General features: G+C 36.7%; 1 protein-coding gene across 3 annotated transcripts in view; it reads left to right on the top strand.

Moving 5' to 3' along the window:
* Positions 1-24,164, top strand: part of Rabgap1l (RAB GTPase activating protein 1 like) — a 551,680-nt gene that overhangs the window by 298,210 nt on the left and 229,306 nt on the right. For all 3 annotated transcript variants that reach the window (XM_034512812.2, XM_076941454.1, XM_076941455.1), the window contains exon 14: positions 13,676-13,789. In XM_034512812.2, coding sequence (XP_034368703.2) covers positions 13,676-13,789 — 114 coding nt within the window. The remainder of the gene's footprint in view (positions 1-13,675; positions 13,790-24,164) is intronic.

The raw sequence follows: 24,164 nt of genomic DNA, 5'->3' as shown, positions 1-24,164 counted from the left end.
TTTTTCAGAACTTCAATCTAAACAAAGTTAAAATAACATCTGAATATTCTCAGGATTTGCTTTTTCTGATATAGCAATATTAGTAATGTGAGCATGACTGTAAGATTTAGTAAATAAAAACAGAATGCCACTTAATGTCAGTTAATGGTAGTCAACCAGTATCTTCCATGCTGTATTTTATGTGGTAATGTTGCAGCTGGGGCAAAGATAGCGGCTTTTATTCCTTATGAGTTTAGAAGGCAATGCCTATTATTTAACTGCATTGGTTTTCTGTATAGGTCACTGGTTCTGTCATAATTGCACTACTGAATTCTCATGTCAGCAGCCACAGACAGAGAGCTCGTCTGTTAATGCCTCTGTTCTGTACTCATGCCCTCATGCCACTCCCCCTTCCATGCTGCCAGTTTCCTCCATCCTCCTTCTGGGCAGTGGTCTGGTGGCAGTCCTTAGTTCTGCTTCCCTACTGGGTTTCTCTGTCTATCCCCTGTTCTCCAAGTGATGGGAAGTGGGAGTTTCCTGATAGCAGAAGCAGAGGTATCCTCTTTGTTAATACTCCAGATTATAATTCTACATCCTTGTTCTTCTATAAGGAAAACCGACCACTGTTCTTCCTGTCCCCTTCCTGGTAGTTCTTACACTTGCTGCATTAAAAAAACAAAAACAAAAACTGTGTTCCACAGTACCCCAGTTTCCTTTGAGGGCTTCATTTACATTATGATCTCCACACAATATCATACTCATGATTGACATCTAGAAATATTCATTTGAAAGAATGCAACAAAAATGCTATTTTGGTTTGCTACTTAGGTAAGGGGCTGCATTTCAACTGTCTTCATAAACCTCTTATTTAACCTGAGTTGATTTGAGCAAAATGTGTACTTCAGAAATCTGTGTAAAAGGTTCTTTGATCCTTTGTTCCTACACTTCAGGAAGCTAAGATTATGAATTAGGTGTGGTGAATTGTTTCAAAGTAACTTCCAGATTTGTTTCTTAAGAGCAAAAGTGGGAATCATGGCATTGGCTATTGCCAGGGTCCCATCAGGTACATTCTGCATTGTGATAAGTTCCTAAACCTTTTTGTTTAGGAACCAGCTTAAAGCATTAAGTGCTACATGTAAACCCTCAATAAACGAAAATCGTCCTCACCTCTCTTTCCTGTATGACTCTGCATGCAGCATGGCCTGCTTTCTACTTCTCCAGTCATGTGACCTCTTTCTGGACTCCCTTTCTGTTTTGCTTCTCCATTTTTCTTTCATAGTCAGTTACTCAACAAATACTTCTTCCTTTCTGCATATAGCACACTGTATTTCTACGGTAAATAAGATGATTTTCCTTCACTGAGGTGAGATAAGATATGACATAGCAATATATTGTAAGTTTCATATAAGCATATATAACTTGGTACTGTATTAATATGGAAGAAGAACATATTTTCACCAGGGATCATTAGGAAGGCACTATGGAAGACACATAATGGGCCTTTACAAATGGCTGGTATTTCAGATTGGTGGGAAGGAGGACCATTTGGGTAAAGGAAATTGTACAAAAGCATTGAAGCTTAAAAGAATAGTGCAATTTTGCAGCTGGAATGTGATTCTGATAGATAAGGGCTTTGCAGTTTGAGCCCACAGTTGGTATTATGTTAGAGATAGATTTAAGTGCTACCAAGGAGCAACATAGTGCTTCAGGTAGATTAATCTAAGAAGACTTTATAGGCTGACTAAAAGAGGGAAAATTTAACGATGTGTTAATGTATTAGCTGTTGAAATTCTCTAGGCATAAAGTAATATTTTGAGATGGGCAATGGTTCAGGTAAGGAAAACATTCCAGGTGACCTGAATGATGGGCTAATGAAAATGCTAATTTTATTTGTGGTATGAACTTAATATTTACTTAATTTCATGCAAAAAATGTTTTGTGTATTAACTAACTTCATATAACAACTGAAAACTTCAAACAGATAATATTGAGATTTTGTTTGTTGTAACAGGCTTAGTAAAACCACAGAGCCAGTCAAGGTCATAGCTTGCACCTTTCTTTTAGTTCCCAGAACCACTTAATCTACTCAGTTTTCATAGCAGTTATATTTTCTTAGCCTGTATTAGAAGTTCGGACTTTTAGAAATCCCTTCTTAGTTATTTGGGTCTGTTAAAGGAAACTTACCTAAAAATGATTTGAGTGGCATAAAAGTCAAAAGTAAATATATATATATATATATATATATATATATATATATATATATACACACACACACACACATATATATATGGCAGGTATGTGTGTTTGTGTTTTAAAGTTTTAAATGTGACAAAGGTTTGCCATAAATTGTTATAGCTCTCAAATTTCTTTTACATACCACTATCCAGAGATACACTGAGTAGGAATTTTCTAATTCATACCTAAGCCTGTGAGTTTCAAGCTGTTTTACTAAGCAAAAGCTAGCATGTCAATAGTAAATTTATGATGTGCGTATATGTGAATGTGTGTGCGTGTGTGTTTGCGTTGTGTATAATGGAGCTTGAATCTAGGACCTTGTATATGCTAATTATATGTTCTTCTACTGAGTTATACTCCAGGCCCAAGACACCAAGATTAAAACAAAACAAACCATATTTAGTATAATTTACTTTTGTCAGAGATTTAAAGCCATTAATTATGTGACTTGTTTCTTATTAAAGTAATGACTTTTTAAAAATGATGTGGTAGGACTGTACAGAAGGCTCAATAGGTGATGCAATTGCTACTTACGCATGAGGACCTGAGTTTTAATCCCCAGAACTCACATAAAGCCAGATGCCATAGTATATGTCTGCCATTCCAGTATTCCTATATGTGTAAAATTTATTTTTTTTCTGGGGTGAAGGATTGAATCCAGGACCTCATGCATGCTATGTAGCTCTTTTTCCATTAAGTTATATCTCAGACCTCTCTCTACTATTTCTTTTTAAAATTATTTCTAGTTTGAAATAGAAAGCTTAGTAAGAAGTTTCTAAACAGCCTTTTGACTATTGGGGAAAATTAAAAAATGGGTAGGTAGGAGTTCTCACTTCTGTTTATAAGATAGAAACATCTTTATTTTACAATTATTTTCATGTGTCAATTTTAGTATTAGAATTAAGAACCTTTTGGTATGTATTTTACTGTGAAATCTTGTAAGTTGTTTATTCTCATAATAAAGACTACATGCTTACACTGCCTGCTTTCCTTACTCTGATTTACCAAGTGCCTACTAATGTCTGAGGCACCAGGGAAACAAAACTGAGGACTGATCACGGCTCCCTTGAAGGTGGCAAACAAGAGGGATGGTTCAGGCATGGATTCCAGCTAATTATCTGGCCCAGTGCAAGTTCAGAGAACCAAATGGTTAACAGCGTGCAAGGGAAAGAAGCAGTTGTCCTGTGTGTCTCCTCAGAAATCGGAATGTAGACCTGTGGGGGAACTCATTCCAATTGAGGTTTGGACTCAAGTTTTAAATGCAGAATGACAGCTCTGTCAGACATAGTTCCTAGAAAACAGTTTTTGCACATTTGCTGGTGGGTTACATCGATGCTTGTTTTAAAATACAGCTTGCTTGCAAGCGCTATAGAGATTTGGGGTGTGCAAATCTAAGTAGCATCTTGGAAAATGTGCTGGGAAGCAACTTCTCACATAATATTGATAGTCAAATCGGTTGCCATCTGCTTTAGTAAGGATCCAGAAGAGGAAAGTTAGTCATTGATGTCAGAGGTAGTCTTATCTTCTTCCCAGGGAGAGTATTTTAAAAAAAAAAAAAAAGAAAGAAAGAAGAAAAACTGGTTTCTTTATGAATTTTATATTATGTGCCCCCAGTCCCCTGATCTCCCTATCCTTCCGTATCCACCCTCCATCCTTGTAATTGCCGCCACCCCAAGAAAACAAAAAATAAAAACCTCTGTGGTGTGTCACATTTGTCCACACATCTTTACTTATCAATGTGCATTGGAAGGAATCATTGGTCTGGTTAGAGGCCTCTGGCTTCTGCTACACTATCAATAGCTATCCTCACTGAGGTTCCTCTCAGATACCCAGTTTTTGCCCTGTGTCATGGAGATCCTGCAGTTTGGGCTATGCAGGACCAGTCCCTTCATGTACTCTAGCAGTTTGTTGATGGGGCAGATGTTGGGGTGTGCCAGTTCAGATCCTTGATCTGGGTCTGGGTGGTAGCTAAGTTGGTCAGTCCACCAGCTCTCCAGCACCCTTGCCACCAAGGCCACATATCCCGCATTGCCTGCATGGAGCAAGGGGGTGGGGCCAGCTCCTCAGGGAGAGATTTAAGAGGAAATGGAACATGAACTGAGGTCAGAAACACCCTGTGAGATGAGGAGTGAGAAGAGGAACTGCCAAAAGGATAGACTGTCGTGGAACTACAGTGCACACTTATCTCAGTCTTGGAGTGATCACCTGCATTTCTGGAACCACATAAAAAATAAAAGTGTTGGATTAAAAAATGCAGGGATGGAGCAGCAGTTCTGTTCATAAGAGCACTGGCTGCTCCTCTAAAGGACCTGGATTTAGTTCGCAGACCAACATGGTGACAATAACAACCATCCTTAACTCCAATTCCAGGGGATCCATTATCCTTTTCTGGCCTCTATAGGTACTGCATGCATGTGGTGCACAGACATACATAGAGGTAAACCACTGATACACATATTATAAAATAACTCCTTTTTATATACACTCTCCTTGTAATTTGCCTTTATTACAAAAGGATTTCTCCTCTGTTCTCTCTCATAATTATTTTTGCCTCCTTCCAAAGGAGGACGAGTTAAAGGTCTGAAGAAACTGGAAATGATTCTCTTGAATGGGAAAAATTTTAAAGAAAAAAATTTGAAAAGAAACATGAAATGGGGCTGGAAAGATGCTCCGTAGTTTAGAGCACTTGCTAGACCTACTCTTGCAGAGGACCAGGGCCAGTTCCCATCACCCACATCATGCCACAAAGCTATGTGTAATTCCAGTTTCAGAGGGTCTGATGCTCTCTCTGGCCTTTACTGGCACCAGACTCACGTGGTGCGTATACGTGCATGTAGGGCAAATACTCCCACATAATCAAACAAAATAAATAAATCTAAAAAACTTTTAAAAAACAAACATGAAACATTAACCAGAATTCATTAATGCAAAATAGGCCTCATTTATTAGATGTGATTAGAACATTTACCTTACTGAAACACACTTTATGATTGAGGATGAGTTTCTTAGATATTCCTATTTCCTTTAGTATTAATGTAATTTGTATATTTTCTATTCTTAGATAAGTCACAACTTATATCAATGAAAATATACTGTTATAAAAGAAATATGGGAAATATACAAGTTGATTTGGTACAAAAATCAATTACTTGTTTCAAAACCCATATTCCTGGATGCAAGAATGGTTGACTCTAATGTGGTTTTCATGCATATACAGTGCCTCATTTAGATCCTTTAGAATTTTTAAAAAACCTGAATATTTCAGTTTTTTAATGAATAAGCAAAGCTAGAATATACTGACTCTGTTTTGATATTCCAGGTGATCCTTTATGAAAAAGAATTAGCAATTACAAGGCCTGCTTTTCAGTTGGTGTGCTTCAGTTAATTTATACATAGGTACAATAATGCCAGAAGTAAATACCATGACTCCAGTGATCCCGCCTAGGTGTGTCAGTATATCAGTATACCACATGTTTGTCTGTGCATGTGCAGTTGTGCATGAAGACCAAGGATGTTGAGGTCTTTAGTTATTCTCACCTGTCTTTTTGAACCATGATCTCTCATGGCACCTAGAGCTGACCATTTGATTACACTGTCTGGCCAGTGACTCTCTGAGACCTGCCTGTCTATACTGTCAGCTATAGGGTTACATAGGCTCCCTGGTTTTTACACGGGCACTAGGGGGTCCAAATTCAAGTCCTCATGGTACACAGACATCACTTTACTCACTGGACCAGTTCCCCAGTACACTGATTTTTTTTTTTTTAAGTTATCCAAAATAGAAACAAAAGTAACTTTTAGTTTGAATATTTTAAAGATATTTCTTGTTAATAGATGTGAAAAGGTAGTGATATCTTTGAACTTAGCAAATTTATTTATGAGATGAACCACAGTGAAGTCTTCAGATATGTTGATTTTGCTGGGCATAGTGGGATGCAGTGGTCACCCAAGCCCTTGGGAAGCTGAGGAAAGGTTCTGAACAGAGGATTAGCTCAAGCTATGTAACAGCTTTCACCTTAAGAAGAAAAATGTCAGCAGATGTATGAGTCTAGCCACAGGCAGAGATAGAGTCCACACCAAATTGCCCTGCCCTGACACCAGAGGTCTATGCAAGAGGTTGCCAAGACCCCATCTGGCCGTAATGTACTAGAGACAACCCCCCACTCAGAGAAAGCTATAACGGTCACAGAAGTTTTCTCAAGTAAAGGATACAGAATAAAGGTAGATAAGAGGCGAGTATAAAGGCAACGGCTAGGAGAAGCACTACCTGAGGCATCCTGTCTTCTCCCATTAGAGGCATGGGCATTTATCTCCTGACATCGATGCATAACAACATGCATAGACTATTAATTGCTCAGAAAGCCAACCTGTATGCTGATCTGAGTTTTTATTGGGATTCAATCACATGCAGCCAATATGACCGCCCTTTAGACTTTACCTTGATCTATAACTGCATGGCTTCGAGCCTTCATTCTTCCGTGATAATGTGTGAGCTTAATGGTCAATTCTAAATATCTAGTGACAAAGGCCAGTACTCTTTCTTTCTTCACCACCCACCTGCATTTTTCAAATATAAAAAAGCTCTCATGATCAGACTGAAGGACTGGTTCATAAAATTTGTGGCTATGTAGATGAAGTCATGTGAAATAGTTTTTATCTCAGATCACCTTTTCAGATTCTGTATCTACTCAGTCTTTTATGAATTCCCTTCTTATTCTTGGAGTCATATCACCTGAGCATGCCCAGTGTTCTCCTGCTGTGGAGCCTCTGCACAGACATACTTGCTGTCAGTGTCACAGACTTTCAGCTTTGAAACCATTTAGCTTTCTTCAGTGCCTATTACAACCTGCCTGTATCTTATGAGAGAGACCACTGTGCCACTTGAATCCTTTGAAACCACTTTTTCCATTAAACTTGTACAGTTAACATTGCCAATGTGAACTGTCTGTTATCATGTCTTTCCTTCTATTGCTATTTGTTTCTGCTCTTCTTTACGATATTAAGCCTCCTGCTGTTGAGACAGCACTTTGATTCCCTCAGATACTATTGCAATGCTTTCTTGCTCATTAACACATTAAATCTGATTAAATAAAATTGTAAATGGTAAGTTTTCATAGGTACATGTGTACCTATAGATAATTAGGAGTAATTAGGAGTGTACTATTCAAATATATAAATTGAAACATTTGTAAAAATCATCTAGATTATATTTTAGAAGTTTTTGAGGTAATATTAATCAAGAAAAGTGGATTTTTTTTTTTGATCTGTTGAAGACATTTTAAAAACAAGATGGTCACAGAATGCTTTAAAACATTAAGCTATGTCATCCCACCCCACCTGTTTCCCCTGAGATTAATGTCCATTCTCTGAAGATTCACTCACAAAAGCAACGGCACTTGATGTAAAGTATTAGTCCCTCCTCACTCTTTCTGTTTTATTTCTTCATGATGTTTTCCAGTAACCAGCCACTGCTGCATATTTATTTACTGCCTTGATCCCTTCTTTGAAAATATATACTTCATAGAGGTGAAGACAGTCTTGCTAACAACTCTGTGCTGTCTAGAATACGTCTGCATCTTTGTGGGGTGGGGGGGCAGCCCCGGCTTGGGGGGAGTCTTCTTTTTGTCGGATCTTCTTGAGGCTGCAGAGGGGAAAGAGTATCTGCAGGGGTAAGACTTGGTCTTATGAGACATTTAGGGTTGCTGTAATAATAAAAGTTTACTTATCCAAGTTACTATGCTACTAGAGCTGACCCGCCTTCTGGGATCCTCTGAGGCCAGAAACTGCAGTTTCTGGCACTTAGCACCTCATTCTAAAAACAGCAAAGGATTAAGTAAATAGCCTTTGTTCTATCTCAGCAGGAACTGCTGGGCCCTAACTTATGCCTGCTAGTCTGTGGTCTCAGTAAGAAAAGACACTTAGAGAAGTTATTATAGAGTTTATTACTAAGTGGAAAAAGTTTCCTATGAAAGCTATCTAAGGGAAAAAGTGGAAAGGTCCTGAGTGGAGAAAGGAAAACTTCTATCTGGGAAAAGGGAAAAATTCTGTTCTATATACTACTCTAAGTGGGGAAAGGTAAAAAATTCTATTCTATCTCTCCATTGTATCTGCCTCTCATCTCTTTGTCCTCAGTACTTATACATCTTTCAGAATATATAATCACATGTTACAAAGTTCATCACAAGTTCACACCAAAAATCAAATCATAAATTGAAATAGAAGTTTACAACAGAGAATGTTTACATGCATAGCCATTAGGAGTAATTATCTGGCTAAACATCCATCACCTGTCTAGCTCCACAGGTTCACTGAAGGTTTAAAACCATAACTAAGTTATTAGTGAAGTTTTCTATAAATTAACCAAGTCAATATTTTATCTTCTGTCCTGGCACCTATAATAAACCATTAGTTCCCTTTTAATGACCTTTGGTTAATTGTTTTACAATCTCTTAGAATGTGTTCTGAGTAGGAGAAAGTCTGGTTACTATCTATGAGCTTGGGATACTGACAGAGTTCTCATTGCAATTTCTTATCAGAAAGGGACCTAATAGCAGTCCCACTATAAAAGAGCTTAATAATCATTGATATAATTTTAGGAATTCTTATAGGATCATCATTAAGACTTAATAAGTCATCTATTTGTCTATATAGCATCATTACAAGACAGTACATCTTTGTGGATCCGCAGAGATCTGCTCCAAAGGGGTATGCTATTGTTTAGTGATTGTTACATATGTTTAATAATGGGAAAAGCATAGCAGGAATCTTTCCTAAAATACTCCTTACAGCCTTGCTGGATAAGGGCTCACTTGTCACAGATTATATAATAATCCAAGGCAAATCATTTCAGGATGATCACCTGCTGATTATCAGCTTGTCCCATTATGGCTCCTGACACATCTTAACAAGTGCTCATGCTGAATACACAAATGATTTCAAACCTAATAACAAATTAAAAGTTTATTTACATACTTTCGATTTTTTGTTCTTCAGGTTAAGTTATAACTGAGGTTGAAGAATTTCAATAAGAATCTGGAGTGATTGGAGGGGTGATAGAATGTTTTGACAAAGTTCTGAAAATTATGTGGCAGCCTATAAAAATGGGTGCATGGGTGGTTAAAACTCTGTAAAGCAAAGATTCATTTAAATTTGGCATATTTCTAAAATATTATCTTTATCAGAGAGAAAATCTTAGATTTGCAAAAAGCAAAATAATGTTTTTTCATTCTTTGCATGATACATAGATAAATTTTATTATTTTTAGAGTTTAAAGGAACAATTTGATAAATCATAATTCAATAATAAAAATAATGTAAAGCTAAAGATAAGTTTAAAACATAAGAACATGAAGCTCAGCTTTTTTTTTTCATTCTAAAAGTATATTTCCTGCTGATAAAGGCCCAGCATCACCTTCTTTCTCATTTGAAACTTGAATTTGGAATAATGAACTCAAAGCAGCCTAGAGAGTGAATGCAGGGCTGAATATAGCTTTAGCATATTTGACATACATATCTAAAGTCTACGAGTAATCCCAGGTGGTTGTTAGCTTTCTCTGTGCACTGCAGTGCCTCCAGATCTGCAGTGCTATAATCTGAGGAGGCACTTGTTGTAGTCCTGTGCTTCTGTTCGCTTCTTGTCACTTGGTACCCATCATAAGAATTGATGGGACTATAAGTCCACTTCCTCCTCAACTTCCTATCCTTCTGCCTTTCTTTTTTTATATATTTTATTTTATTTTTGAGATAGGTTGGCATTATATAGTTTTGGCTGTTCTGATACTCAATATATAGACCAGGCTGGCCTTCGACTCAACGAGGTCTGCATACCTCCCCCTACCTGAGTGCTGAAACTAAAGGTGTGCACTACCACACCTGTCTAGCTTTAGTTCTTCTAGCTGCCATATTACCCCAAGAGATTTTTTAAATTTGTTGGTAGATTGTGTGTGTGTGTGTGTGTGTGTGTGTGTGTGTGTGTGTGTACACCCTATATCAGGCTTTCATTCAGAGACATTAAGAAAGTAGATATGTGTTGTTTGTGGCAAGCAACTTATTCATAATATAATTGTTTAATTTTGCCTTTTGTCTTTATATACCTGACTTACGTTTAGACTCCTCTTCATATTCAAGAAATAAAATTGACCCATGATTCAGCATTTTTGCTACTGCTTGTTGCTTGTTATTTTAGTAGTACATTTGAAAGTAGAGTACTCTAAACTTTCTCATTTCATCCTTGGATTTTATGGTCAAACATCAAGGCAGATAAATGAGACCCACCACTGCAAACCCATCTGCTTTCAGGGACACGAAATCAGACTAATATGTGATGGTTTATCATCCAACATAGAACTGAAGAAAGATCCCTGTAGAGTAAGAATACAAGACACATTGTAAGGTCAGCCTTTTTAGATCTGAATCATTTATTTTCTACTGGTTGTGGCTAGTGACGGTTCACACTGGCACTTTTAATAGCTCTGACAGGTTGGAATGATGCTTATAAAGTTGGATTGATTTTGTGGCAGATAGGAAGTGACAGCACAGCATAGGCTTTAGGGGTGATAATAGGAACTAATAAGAGAAGGGACTGTCATAGCACTAGGAATAGGAAAAGCCAAGGTGTAGACAGGTGTTTCATACATCTGATAAGGCCATGTGTGGGAACAGTTGTCCTCACTATAATGCCTTTTAAGTTCTTGGCAGCTCCAAAATTGTTTTGTAAAAAATAATAGGATGTGGTTCTTCCAAGACTGTCTTCCTAATGCTTCTTGACATTTGAGAACTGTATTCACTTTTTTGTCTACAAGAAGCAAGTGAGTGATGATGATTTTTTTCTGGTAGGAATTATGAGAATTACAAGCACAGGTAAATAGGCAGCACTGGATAAACACCTCATGTAATATCTTGGTAGGAAACTTGAATTGAAGATAATTTCAGATTAAACAAACTTTTTTATACCCCTTTGGGTTGGTTTTAAAATGATATTCAACAAACTATGTGGTACCTCTGTTAGGCCATGGATTTTTTTCTACAAGATATTGTTTCTCCAAATTTGGAAAAAAAGTTGAAAGGCACCATATAAACATACAGTGATGCTATGTGTGCAAGCAGTTACTAGGGAAGGTGAGTCTACTGATTTTCCCCCATAAATGTTATGTAAAGTCCAAAGAGTTATCCTGTGAGCCACTGCCACTAGGCACATGTTTGTCCCTGAAGCTGTCCACCCAAGGCAGTTAGTTCATTCATCATCTTTTCAAGTAGGTTATAAGTAAAATTTGTCACTGTATGGAAAGAGAAACCCTTCATCAGTAAAAATCTGGGAGGTAAAAGTTTCAGTCTGTGTGGTTATCAAGTTTTCATAAGCAGAATCACACATGCTAACCACTGCTCCACCACTGAGATACGGGTCCTTAGCTCTGTAATGTACCTTTCTGTGTGTCAGCATTCTACTTACCCTTTTCCAGACCTCTCAATCCCCACTGTGTTAGACAATTCATTTCCTTGTCAAGTGTCAATTTTTATGTATCCATTCTTTTTACTTAAACTATTTACATTATGAGAATTTCATGTTATTCAGCTTCAAGATTCCATTTCTGCAAGCCTTCCGAACGTCCTGTGGACAGCCTTATCAGATGTGTGGTAGCAGATTTGGAACCTGACACTTTGCTCTCTTTCTTTCTCTCTGTGATATAAGATCTAATTACCACCCTGCATGAAGTAGCAGCTGAAGAGAAAGAGGCAGCAGGAGCAGGTCCTGACTTACTCACTGATCAGCTGCTGGCTCCTGCTGTACTTCTCAGCCACACTACAGCAACTCCCATTTACAGCATTTTCTCTTTCCTGATAGGAGGCAGAAAGGGGATTTGTTCAATCTTCGAAGAAGCAAGACATTAAACAATATGTTTAATGTGCAATTAGCAGTCTTTGATGCTTCTCTGAATTGTACAAAGTATTTTCATCAGTAAAATTACTAAAGTAGTCATCCTTTTTTCTTGACATTTAAATAGAGATAACACAAATATTTCTAGGATTAAAATTAGATCAAGGTAATAATCATTTTAATAAGGTTCAGAATTTTACACAGTTTTCAGCTTTCATTTTCTAACCATCTATAAAAGTACTTCTTAAATTTATGTTTAAAATATAAACTACCATATTTGTAGGATTCTAATTTTTAAAATACATGAGTTTTGTAATTAGCCTAGTATGTGTCTGTGTATGTATGTGGGAGTGTAATATTCTTTAAAGGACTTTGATCAAAAGATCATTTACCATATTCTTCATGATTAAAAATAGAAAACATTATTTAGCAGATGTAAAGAAATATATGCTTTATTGTTATTTGAAATATACATCATTATGCCAACTGTAGAAGGAGAAAGTTTGTATCCAACCTGAAAGTACAGCTAGGCATATTACATGCTTGTAAGCCCAGGAAATGGAGGCAGGGTAATCAAGTCCAACTCTAGCCTTAACTACATGAAAGAAAACAACCCAAAAGAAAAACCATCCAAGCTGAAAAGATGGCTCATAGTTAAAGAGTGGCTTTTCTAGAGGATCTGAGTTCAATTCCCAACATTCATGTCTTATGGCTCATAACTGATTGTAACTCCATTTCGGAGGTTCCTCTGCATTTTACTGCCCTCTGTGTACACTGTTATATACATGACATAATTTCACAGAAACACATATATAAACATAAATAAAAAACTAAAATTAGATATCTTTATAACAACAAAAGTAGAAATGTACAAAGTATTTTATTACTTGGAAAAATAGATAAATACTAATAGAGTAATATTTTTAAAAATTATAATAGTATACCTGTATAATATAGACATATTTCCTTCTTTTTAAATACTGAATCTAAGAGAGCAATGTATAGTTACATGTCTTGATAAGGATCAGTCTGTAACTGATCTTAGTAGGTGAAAGAAACATGCAGTTTCTCTCTGGAAATGTGTGCATACAAGTTTTTTTCTCCGTGTCTTCTCATGCACACACACACATACACACATACACCCAGCCTTTAGACGGACATGTGAAAGAACATGATCAGTGGAGGCGCTGGTCTAAGGGGAAGCAGTAATGCTTTGTTAAGAGGGGAGAGTTTTTATTACATTATTGTTTGGGTACATGTGAATGTGTATGTATGTGGGTATGTGCAAGCATGTGGAGCTTAGAGGACTTGTAGTAGTGGGTTCTCTCCTACCAACGTTTGGGTCCTGGGGATCAAACTCAAATCATCAGATTTGGTTGTAAGTGCCTTTACTTGCTGAGACATCTTTATATCTCTCTCTCCCTGATGATTGATTTCTTTTCCTTCTTTTGTTCTTTCTTTTGTTCTTTAAAGGCTAGTTGTTTAGGTATACTTTTTATGTTCTTTACATTTTTATAAGTATGTGTTATTTTACATAATTGAAAACAAAGTTGTGCATGAATAATCAACTGGGTTTTTTTCCCTTTAGGACTCTGCACAGGAGAGTGTTATTACTCGAGATATTCATCGTACATTTCCTGCACACGATTACTTCAAAGACACTGGAGGAGATGGTCAGGAATCTCTTTACAAGATCTGCAAGGTAGGGCTCTGCTCTCACTTTTTAAAATACATCATCAGGGCTGTTTTTTAGGGACTTATCATTAGATTGTTGTATTTTGTTTCTATCTCCATGTTTTATGAGCACTGCATTATCTGTTTACACATACACCACCAGATCCTCCACACGAAGCCTAGAGGATGACCATCATGTTTCCTGTTCTGAACGAGGCCCAGCACAACCCAGTTTGGCACACTTGCCAGCAGGAAAAGACTAGTATGTTCTCTCAGATGAGATCATGAGAGAATTGTCTCCACTTTTTGACAGTAGGCAAGAATGAGAATCAGTGTAGGCCGCTTGTTGAGTACTGGCAAATTCCTGCATCTTTATGTGGTTTTCATTTTGAAACCTGTTATCTTCCTCATCTTTAGTAGGTGGAGAAAAAAAGCTGCTTTGTTGTTTGTAGTTAAAGATTCTGTAGGGGAGAAGAGCCAGTAACTTAGATGATTTCTCAAGTGCAGCACAATGGGTGTAAATGCTCTTCTCGCTGCTGTTCCCATAAAGACTGTCAGTGAACAGTGGTGACACACGCCATCATCTGACTAAGCAGAGAAAACAGCCAAGTTTTATTACAGTACCTAAATGATGAAGTTAGCCTTCCTAAGGGTAGCAGAGAGCCAGTCTCTATTCTCAAGTATTCACAAATCCATTTCATTTGGTAGTTACTGGGTTTGGTTTTGTTTAACACTCACAGAAATGTATTGCTAACCAAGAATAGTTTTAAACTTTGGAAATGGAAATGGCATATCTCTCAGTAAAATGCTTCCATGTCATGGAAGCATGTCGTGGTTTTCCCCCTTTGTTCTTTGCTTTTCTTCCTTTCTCTTGTCTTCTTCCTCTTCCTCTCCCCTTTCTTTCCTTCCTCTATCTATTTTCCTTTCCCTCCCCCTCCTCTGCTTCTCTTTCTCATTTTTCTCCTCTTCTCCCTTCCCTTCTCTTTTCTCTAGCTCTCTCCATCTCCTATTTCAGATGTTATCTACAGATCAGAGAGAAGGCTGTGGATATGTTTCAAGGGTAGAGTACCTCTCTGCCACAAACAGTGCTCTGGCATTAGTGTTGAGCACTGAATTGAAACAATAAAATTAAGTAAGCAAACAAGCAAATGTCTTTCTTTTTTAACACACACACACACACACACACACACATATATATATATATATATATATATAATTTAATGTGAGGATATAGTAATCTTTGAAAATCTAATTTAAAAATATCAAAGTTTTAAAATTTAAAAATCATCTAATTTAAAAATTTTCAAAAATAAAGTACATTCATTATATATTTATAAAAAGGTGAAAGAAATATTGACAGTTTTTCCTCCCACTTTAAAAATTCTATAAGTAAATTATTTGATTCTGGTTCATATAAAACTGTAGAAAATGTGATAAAGTTTCTAAGTTGATGGAAGAATCTGGCTTGTGACATATGGAATAGCAGTTCCCCTGGCATTTAGAATATTTTCAGGCAGGCAGTGGCTTTTCCCTCACTTTTTCTCTGATGGTACCACTTTTTTCATATGACTATAACATATGGGTCTTATTTTGTTCAGTTCTGGCTTATTAGTTGGATCCATTGTAGTAAAAATAGTATTTACTTCATTACATTATATTTAAAAGAGAGATTTCTAAAAAATAGATGAACGCAAAGATATAAGTTCACTGATGAGCACTGTAAAATCGTGCCATCCTTTGCTTTGTTGTGATAATAATCCAACTCTGATCCTTTATAGAATAGTCATTAATACATTTATATATACATTGTGTACTCATCTTAGATACTATGTGTATTGGTCCACATAAATAGACATAGAACCCAACTCCAGGTTCTAAGGATAGTGTATATAATCTGTTATATAGAGAGATAAGAAAATATTGTAGAACCTAAAATTTGCTAGAGGTCTACTTGGTTTGGACCACTTGATTTGTGACTGACCTGTTTCTTCTTTTCACCTCACTGATCTTAGCAAGAAACTTTAGTTGCTTATATAAAATAAAATAATTTTGCATGATTATAGTGTATATATTATATATAATACAGTGTTTGCATAACTATTATAAGAATAAATATTCTTTTTAAGCTATTTTCCTTGCTTGTTAAAAATTCACACTCTGTGAGTATGAGTTTGTAGGAAGGTATTGTGTACATGTGAAGGTCAGGGACCACTCGCAGGAGTTAGATCAGATCTCTTCTTCCACCATGTGAGCCCCAGGGACCTAACTCACCTTCTGAGGCTATTGCTTACAGGGAGATTTGTTTCTTTGAATCCAATGGACATCCTAGTCCTTTCATTTTATAACTCTCACCCCCTATTTTGTATGAGCTATTCTGTGTAAGCTAAAGGCTACGGGGTGTAATTTATCTGCTTTAATTTTTTTAATTTTTTATTGATAGGATAATATTCAGCAATGTGTATATCTTGAATATAATAAGCACTAATGATTCTTTGTTTTTAATAAGTTACTTTTTGGTATAATCTGTACATAGAGTCATTTCACTTCACCTTTACAATTCTTTCTTTTAGTTGTCTTATTTAACTTTCACTAACTCTAGTGATAAAATGAAATAGAGATGGTACAAATCCTTGTATTGCTTCTAACTTTAAAATAAAATGATTTACCACTTAGACATGAACAACAGAGTTAAAGACCTTTTACAAAAACTCAGTGTTTCCCATATATTAACATTATAGGACTTTCACATTTGCATGGCATTTGCATACATATCACCTCATTTCTTTGAGATAATCCTTCCTCAGTGGGTATTTCCTACACATAGACTATGTTCAGCCTTTAAATTGAGCTGACACTACTAGGAACAACATTTTAATTATTATAAAGTAGAAACCAGCTCCAGGCTCAAGGATATCATAGTCTGACCTTGTAGTTGAGGCATTTTCTGTGGCTCTAGTGCACCAAGAGTTGGTTTGGATCTTCACAGTAGAGGAGACTGTAAACACTTGCTGTCAGGTTTTAATGGGTCTATCAATTCCAGTTTCACCTCTTACGTCTTTTTTCAGGATAGGAAGAAATTGAAATGGTTCAAAGCTTTGTCTGTTGTCATAAGTTTGTTTGGAGAGAGTTGTGATGAGAGTTTAATAGTAGAATGTAGAGATTTCTGCAAATAAAAATGGTTTTTCTACCCCTGTCTTTTCTATTCAAAATCATATTTTTAGAATGTCTTTGAAGAGATATTGACTGTGCCTTTGAACCACATAGCTATTTTCTAATTGCACACATACAAATATATTTTAAATTGTGAGACAACTTTGTATAGTTTAAGCACAGGACATCAGGAGTTCTGGGTCAGGTTTTGATTCTCCCATAAAGTAATGACATGTCTCAGACTGGAAAAATATAGGATAAAAACTTCAGAAAAACTTTTTGGAGGGCTAACGCCTTAGTAGAGATGTAGCCTTCCAAAATGTTCTTCTGCTTCTAATTTGCTGTGATTTTAAAAGCTCGTTAAATTTTATTCTTTTAAATTATGGTAGATAAATGCAGGATTTAACAGTTATGCACAATGTCAGTTTCTAGCTCTCAGCATCAAAGGTGCACTCTAGGGTGAGGACTTTCCCTGGCTTTCTGTGTAGTGTTTGTGTTTGTTGCACCATGTGAAGTTTATATAGACTGACTTTTAGATATATGTCTACTTATAAGACCTAAGACCAGCACATTGTAATAATCAGTTAAAATGTTACTCACAACAGTATAGATTGAAGTGTCTTTGGACATTCAGCTTAATTTGTGCATACTGCTTTTTCTGATGTTTTGATTAGCACTAGTGCTTTCTGAAAAAGGAGCTACTGCTGGGAATTTAATGAAAGAAATTGAATGTATTATAGAGAGATCAATACTCTTCTTCATGTGGGTTAATAATTTGGTTCCATAATGTATTGTGGAAAACAAGAATTAAAATAACCTCTTATATTAAGTACTTCACATCAAAGCATTATTGGATTGATTTTAAAAGCTAGAGCATTTAAGGTATTTGTTTTGATATTAACAAAACATACAGTTTTGACAATGCAAGCAATACTAATTTCTGAATAAGATATGATATTGTTAACATTGTTTTGTAGACTTGGAGAATGTATTTATGTTTGAGCATAAATTACTTTTCACTGAGTTAATTATATTTTTAATAGAATTTTCTAGCTATTTTACTATTTTTAATTAAATTCTCTTCTTTTGGGTATCTGAATGAACCTTAATTCAAATGAAAGCATTTATCAAGCTGGTGATAATCTATTCTGTGTAGCTTCATGTCTTAAGGTTTTCATTTATGTGACAAAGTTCCTAGCAAAACAAAGGGAGAGAAAATTCATGTTTGTATCTGAGTTTTCAGTCTCTGGTCAGCTGGTTCCATTTCTGTGAGCCCAAGATGAGGCAGCACACAATGGCCAGCCATACTTAACTGAGCACAACAGCTTGTTTTGTTTTGAACTGGATAGAAGAAGGCAGGAAATGGTCAGAGCAAGTAGGATGAAGGACATGTTTCTGTTGATCTTCTCCTTTTGTAATGCTTCACATCCTAAGGTTTACATTGCTACCAGTTCAACATGAGAGATGCTGACCATGTAAGCCTGTGCTGAACACTTTATACACTTTATACTCAAACTACAGTACCATATTTGCCCAAGCAACCCCTAAGAGCCTCATTCTTGAACCAACCAGATCCAAAGGCATGAGAACCTTTGGTTTGGAGGCAGATGCTCTTGGATCAAAGTGGACTAAAATAATTTATTCAGAATATGTTACTGTACATGGGCTCATAGCTTGTGCCCAAGCCAGATTCAAGCACACATTCTCAATAAGTCAACAAAGAGTCAATTAATAGTGGCAAGCAGATAAAGGGAAATTATCCTTGTGACTATACTGGGAAGAGGGATAAACTAGCAAGCCTCCCAAGTCTGTCTTGGCGGAAAGTGGTCTTGAAGTGAAACTGAAGTTGAAATAGAGAACTAAAGGTATGAAGGATATGGCCATCTAACCAGTCCTGGTTAAGTGTGGCCCTGTTCCCCACTGACCAGATATCCTGTTTGGGCTTTAGTTTCATCATATAAAGTGGTCTGACAGGTTGTCAGGACTGTGTGAAGTCTCTTTCCAGGAGGTAAGTTCCTCTATCTGGCTAGAACCTTTTCCTTCTTCCAGTATATGATTCCAAGGAAAGTCCCATATTGGGGTTTGGGGTGGGCATTGTTTCAGTAATCTTATAGAGAGAGACACAAGTGCCCCTTGAAAGTATTGTTACAAGTAGTACCTTGGAGGATTCAGGAACCCCTTGGAGAATTAAGCAGCCTTTTAAATTCTGTGCAGATTATCTCTCTTTCTCTTGAGTTCTGGTGTCTTTGAATTGGATATTATTTCCGAGGTAGATCTAAATAATGGCTCCAGAGGAGTCCTTTGAACCCCTGGGCAACCTGCTTTGCCAGCACATCTATAAAAGGCACTCTGTTAAGTGTTTTCAGTAGACCCTGAGGGACAGCAGTGAATTCTCAAAGCAAATTAACTTTCCTAAGGAAAATGAATTCTTTCAAGTCTTCTTAATGTTGAGGAACACAAGCCTAACACTAAAACCTCATGAAGTCTTGTCGTTTAGAAAACACTTCGGAAATCTCCTTATTTGACACCTATTGTTATTTATAGGGAAATATAATTTCCAGAATTTCACAAATGATAATCAGAAAAGTTAAGTGAATACTAAAAGTATATAGCCACTACATGTCCAAGGTTTACATTAATTCGGTTTAAAATTTTTTAGTATTACTTTGATTATATATGTTTAGTAAAAATACTTAGGAAAAAACCTCCCATATATTAGGGACTATGTCAGGCCCATTTATAAACATCATATTATGCATGTCATCCAAATACTAGGTTAACTTCCTTAGGAAGGCCATGTGTTGACCTGCGTCATACAGAGAGGAAGGATATCAGCTATCTAGCAGTTGTAGCAGATTCCAGAACCCATGTTGTTTATATCCTGGGAGATTTCTTAATGTTGCAAGTGAGTCTTAGCTTAAACATCATAAATGAAAGTTGGAAGACTATAAAATAATACTCAAATGCAAAGAAAAATGCATGTATACAAGTTTCTTTTGAGATAACAAGAAAAAGGTCAACTTAATGAAGCTAGAGTTGTGGAGGGAGAACAAGTGATTTGTAGTGCTCTTGAGAGTGCCTGATGACATTTAAGACTTTTTCCAAATGCATGGTCCTAGAAGAGCTTTCCTTGAAATAGCTGTCTAGTCGACGGAAGTGCAGCACATACAGAGTCTTTTAACTGAATTGCCTGTTGTGCCATCACATTGCTACTGTAGTACAGAAAATGTAGGCTTATGGGGATGACTTCAAAGGGGCAGGGCTGTGAAAGTACCATAGAGGATTGTATGTGGTAACGCTTTAGGAGACAATGTTGCTGTTTGTTGACGAAAGTAAGATTTTATTTTCCTAAAAGAGGATGGAATTAAAGAAAGTCTACCTGCAAAGATAAAGCTCATTCATGCTTCCTGTTCAGTTTATTATTTTTCTCTCTATTCAGAACTCTTCCTGTGCTAGGTTGAAATGCTGTAAATGTCCTGGACAGCAAATCTAGAGTGAATTCTATACGGTACAGAATTACAGGGTTCATATCCTGCTTACTAATTGTACACAGTTGCAAGTATCTTTATAACTCTGCAGCCTCCTTTTTATTCAGACCTCTTCCTGCCTTTTCTCTTAGGAAGATCTGAATTGCTCTCCTCCCCCTTCCCATCTGTCTGGATCTTAGTAGCCCATCTCTTCTGTGAAAGTTGTCCTGCCCACTCTACCCACAGTGATATACAGATTAACCCAAAGCTGACAATCTTATGTGTTACATGAACACTCAAGCTATTGGAGTTATATTGCCTTAGGGATTTTATTGTGATATTTCACATTGCTTTCTTAGATTTTTAAGGAAAAAATAGTTTCTTGAATACATTGAAAGAGGGTAGCTGGATGGGCAGTAACTAAAATACCACAGCCTGTCACTTCTTTCATATAAAAAGACAAGTTGCTCTGTAAAATGATGCTTCTATGCTCATGTATGTCACTATAGTAATCATGTTGCCATCTATACATACCCCAAGACATCATGCCGTGAAACTCAAATAGTCATCCTATAATTCTAGTATGTGAATACATCTGCATATGTGTGTTCATGTATATAGAAGTGCACATATATGTGTGGGTACTTATGTGTGTAGGTGTATGTACACATTTGTGCACATACATGTGAAGACCTGACGACAACCTCTGGTGTCATACTCAGGAATGCTATCCACCTTTCAAGACAGTCTCTCATCAGTTTGGCTAGACCCATTTTCAGAAAGCCTCAGGCATCCTCCTTTGTCTGCCTTCCCAGTGCTGGGATTACAAGCATGTACTGCCATGACTGAGATTTTTAAATGGATTCTAGGGGCATGAACTTGGGTCCTTGTGATACAAAGCAAGCCATCTTCCAAGTTCCACAATAAAATTTATATAAAAAATTTTTTTTCAGTGAGGCCAGGAAAGGTATCATATGCCTGGAATCCTTTTTCTTGGGAGGTGAGGTAGGAGGGTTGAGTTCAAGTGCCTGTGTACATAATAAATTCCATTCCAGGCTTTCCAAAACACTTTCCCAAAACACACAAAGTAAAACAAAGCATAGAATTATTCTTTAGGCTTGAGATTATTGTAATTGATAATTTAAACACAGTGTTTTTCCATTGGGGCGGGTCTTAGCAAAATGTTATTTTGGGCATATTCTATTTCTTTGGTCACACTGATTACTAATCACCTTTTGCTAGTAAAGTTAACTTTACATACTTGAGCTGATGAAACATATTGTATATTTCATATCCTGTGAGAAGCCTGTCAGCAAGACATGGCTTAATATTTAAGAAATATATTAGGAAAGCTGGGTTGTTGAGGCATATTGGAAGAGACATTAGGACACACCATAGTTCTACCTGCATGGACAAAAGACAGTTTGATGAAATACCTTGATTTATTATGTACTTCTGAGGAGAGAAGATCAAAAGGATACCTGAAATTTGTCTCTGACATCCCATTTCCTCCAACAGCTTTCCTAGCATAATATGAAGTGGCAGTGCACACAAGATCCTGAAAGGGGTCCTTAGTTCTACCAGTCCTGTCCTCTGTGAAGCACTTTATATATTGAAAGTCTTTGCAGGTTAAATCCTGAAAGGCGGGACTCTTGATTTTGTGTTTATAGAGAGTACCTGAGTGCTGTTACCCTGTATATCCATTACCAAATCATGAGTCCGAGGTCATAACCTAAGTGCAGTGAACAACTTTCCATAATCACATAACAGCTTACTTTTGTGGGGGTGATTAAAAATGTAAAAGATGTGGTAGTCTGGGTTTTTTTTATTTTATTTCATTTTAGTTTTGCATTTATTGTTTATAAAAGAGTCACTATACTTTTGAATTATTGCCAAGGGCTTCTATTAAAATCTGTTATGTAAAAAGAAGCCTACATCTAGAAATTGTGCCAGCTATGTTAGATAAGAAAGTTGCTTTGTTAGTGAATATTTGTGAGTACATCTAGCCTAGTTCAGAGTATTTCATATCAGTGAACCTACTTTTTAAAAAATTTTTATTGGATATTTTATTTACATTTCAGATGCCATCCCCTTTCCCCATTTCCCATCCCTAGAAAACCCCTATCCCATCTCCCCTTCTCCTTTTTGCTTTTATACAATTTTTTTTAATGTTAATCAAAGGCTTTATAAGTTTGGTAATGCTCAATCAGAGGTGTAACCCAATACCCAACCTAGATATATCAACTATCTTTGATTGGCGGAGACACTCCCCCCCCCCCAGTCACCTAGATCCTCCTCTCCTTACTCCTCCCACCTTAGCTCCTCCTATATATCACCCTTCCTGTTAAAATAAAACTTTTCTCGTAAATACAATTAGAGCATAACTATACCAATTCATGTCAGTAAGGTACAAGATAGACCCAATACCCAGTCCATCATTTTGTTGACTAACCAGAACCTCTGTCATCCCTCCTAACTAAAAGACTTAGTTCTGAACCTGGCTTTTTTCTTGGCTTTAGAATGAATGTCAGCTGAAAACCATCCTCTCAAATCTTTTCTCTCAAAGTAAATAGCCAGGATTGGCTATGAGACTATAAGTCTTCAACCCTGTCAGAAATCCAGAATGAATGAGTTAAATGAAATTATGGGAAGCGCAAAGTATAGCTTCTAAAACTTAGCCAATTTATAGAGACCGCTGAGCACCTGGACAGCCCCTATACTACAGAACGTTGCAGCATCCGATCTTCAGCCTTCTGGCCCAGGATCATCTGAGAGACCTAGTGATGCAGAATTATTAAGGGCTGATTACAATATCTTGGCCTATATAATCAGTCGACTATTTTGCAAGTGTGTCCTTTTCTGGACAGTAATTTGTCTGTAGATGGAAAGAGGCAATTCTTGCCTAGTGGCTGTCTCACCACAACTGGAGTAACTCCAAAGATGCTCAATTTCTTCTTAGAATCCAAGACAGGAAGCTGTCAGGAGCAGACAGGTCTCTAATCAAAATGAACATTAATGCAGAAATGTTTGTAACGTCAATACTGTGGATTTGTGATGTTTTGAAAACCAACTATTTATGTAAGGCAATCTGGACTGTTGTCTGTTAACTCCTCTCAGCTATTTCTAAATAAAATATAGAAAACACTCTAACAATAAACTCAGAGCCATGAATTTGCTATAGGCCCTTAACTCACAGGCTAACCATCTCAAATCAGTTAAAAAGTTAAAGAAGGACTGGGTCTAAGCCTTGTATTCCTAAATGTGTTATATAGGCACAATGCCTATGACAGTAACAATATTCATCTCACTTTTATATTAATAAGAAGCTCATACCAATGAAAACCTTAAATTTGAAATCAAAGTAAATTTTGTGCCATTTAAGAAATTATAACTTCATATTAATAACAATTATACGTATTTCTATTAATAGGTTATGGCTATGCAATAAATCCTAGCTAATCCTCCTTGTTCCAACAAAACTACTACTTTTCCCTAGAAAGACAGCCCAATATTAACCACTTTAGTCCCCAAGCCCAGGGAATAGGGGTGCCGACTCTTTATTAACTTCTTCAAGAAGATTACAGGCATTGAGGGGTGGGGGAAAGAGTAAATTGATAAGCCTCTGACGCTGTGTCTTCACTGCATCCAGATGGAATTCCAGGACATCAGAGGTTTGAGCAGGTCTGCTCAGCTGGCTTAATGAGTAGATACACCAAGGCTGTGTATTCTGCAATATACAATTCTCAAAACAAATTTTAGTGTCAAGAAAATTTTTTGTTTCAATTC

Source organism: Arvicanthis niloticus, chromosome 10 (genome assembly GCF_011762505.2).
Source record: "Arvicanthis niloticus isolate mArvNil1 chromosome 10, mArvNil1.pat.X, whole genome shotgun sequence".
Lineage (NCBI taxonomy): Eukaryota > Metazoa > Chordata > Mammalia > Rodentia > Muridae > Arvicanthis > Arvicanthis niloticus.
The sequence above is the reverse complement of the archived record's forward strand: the minus strand, read 5'-3'. Positions and strand labels throughout refer to the sequence as shown.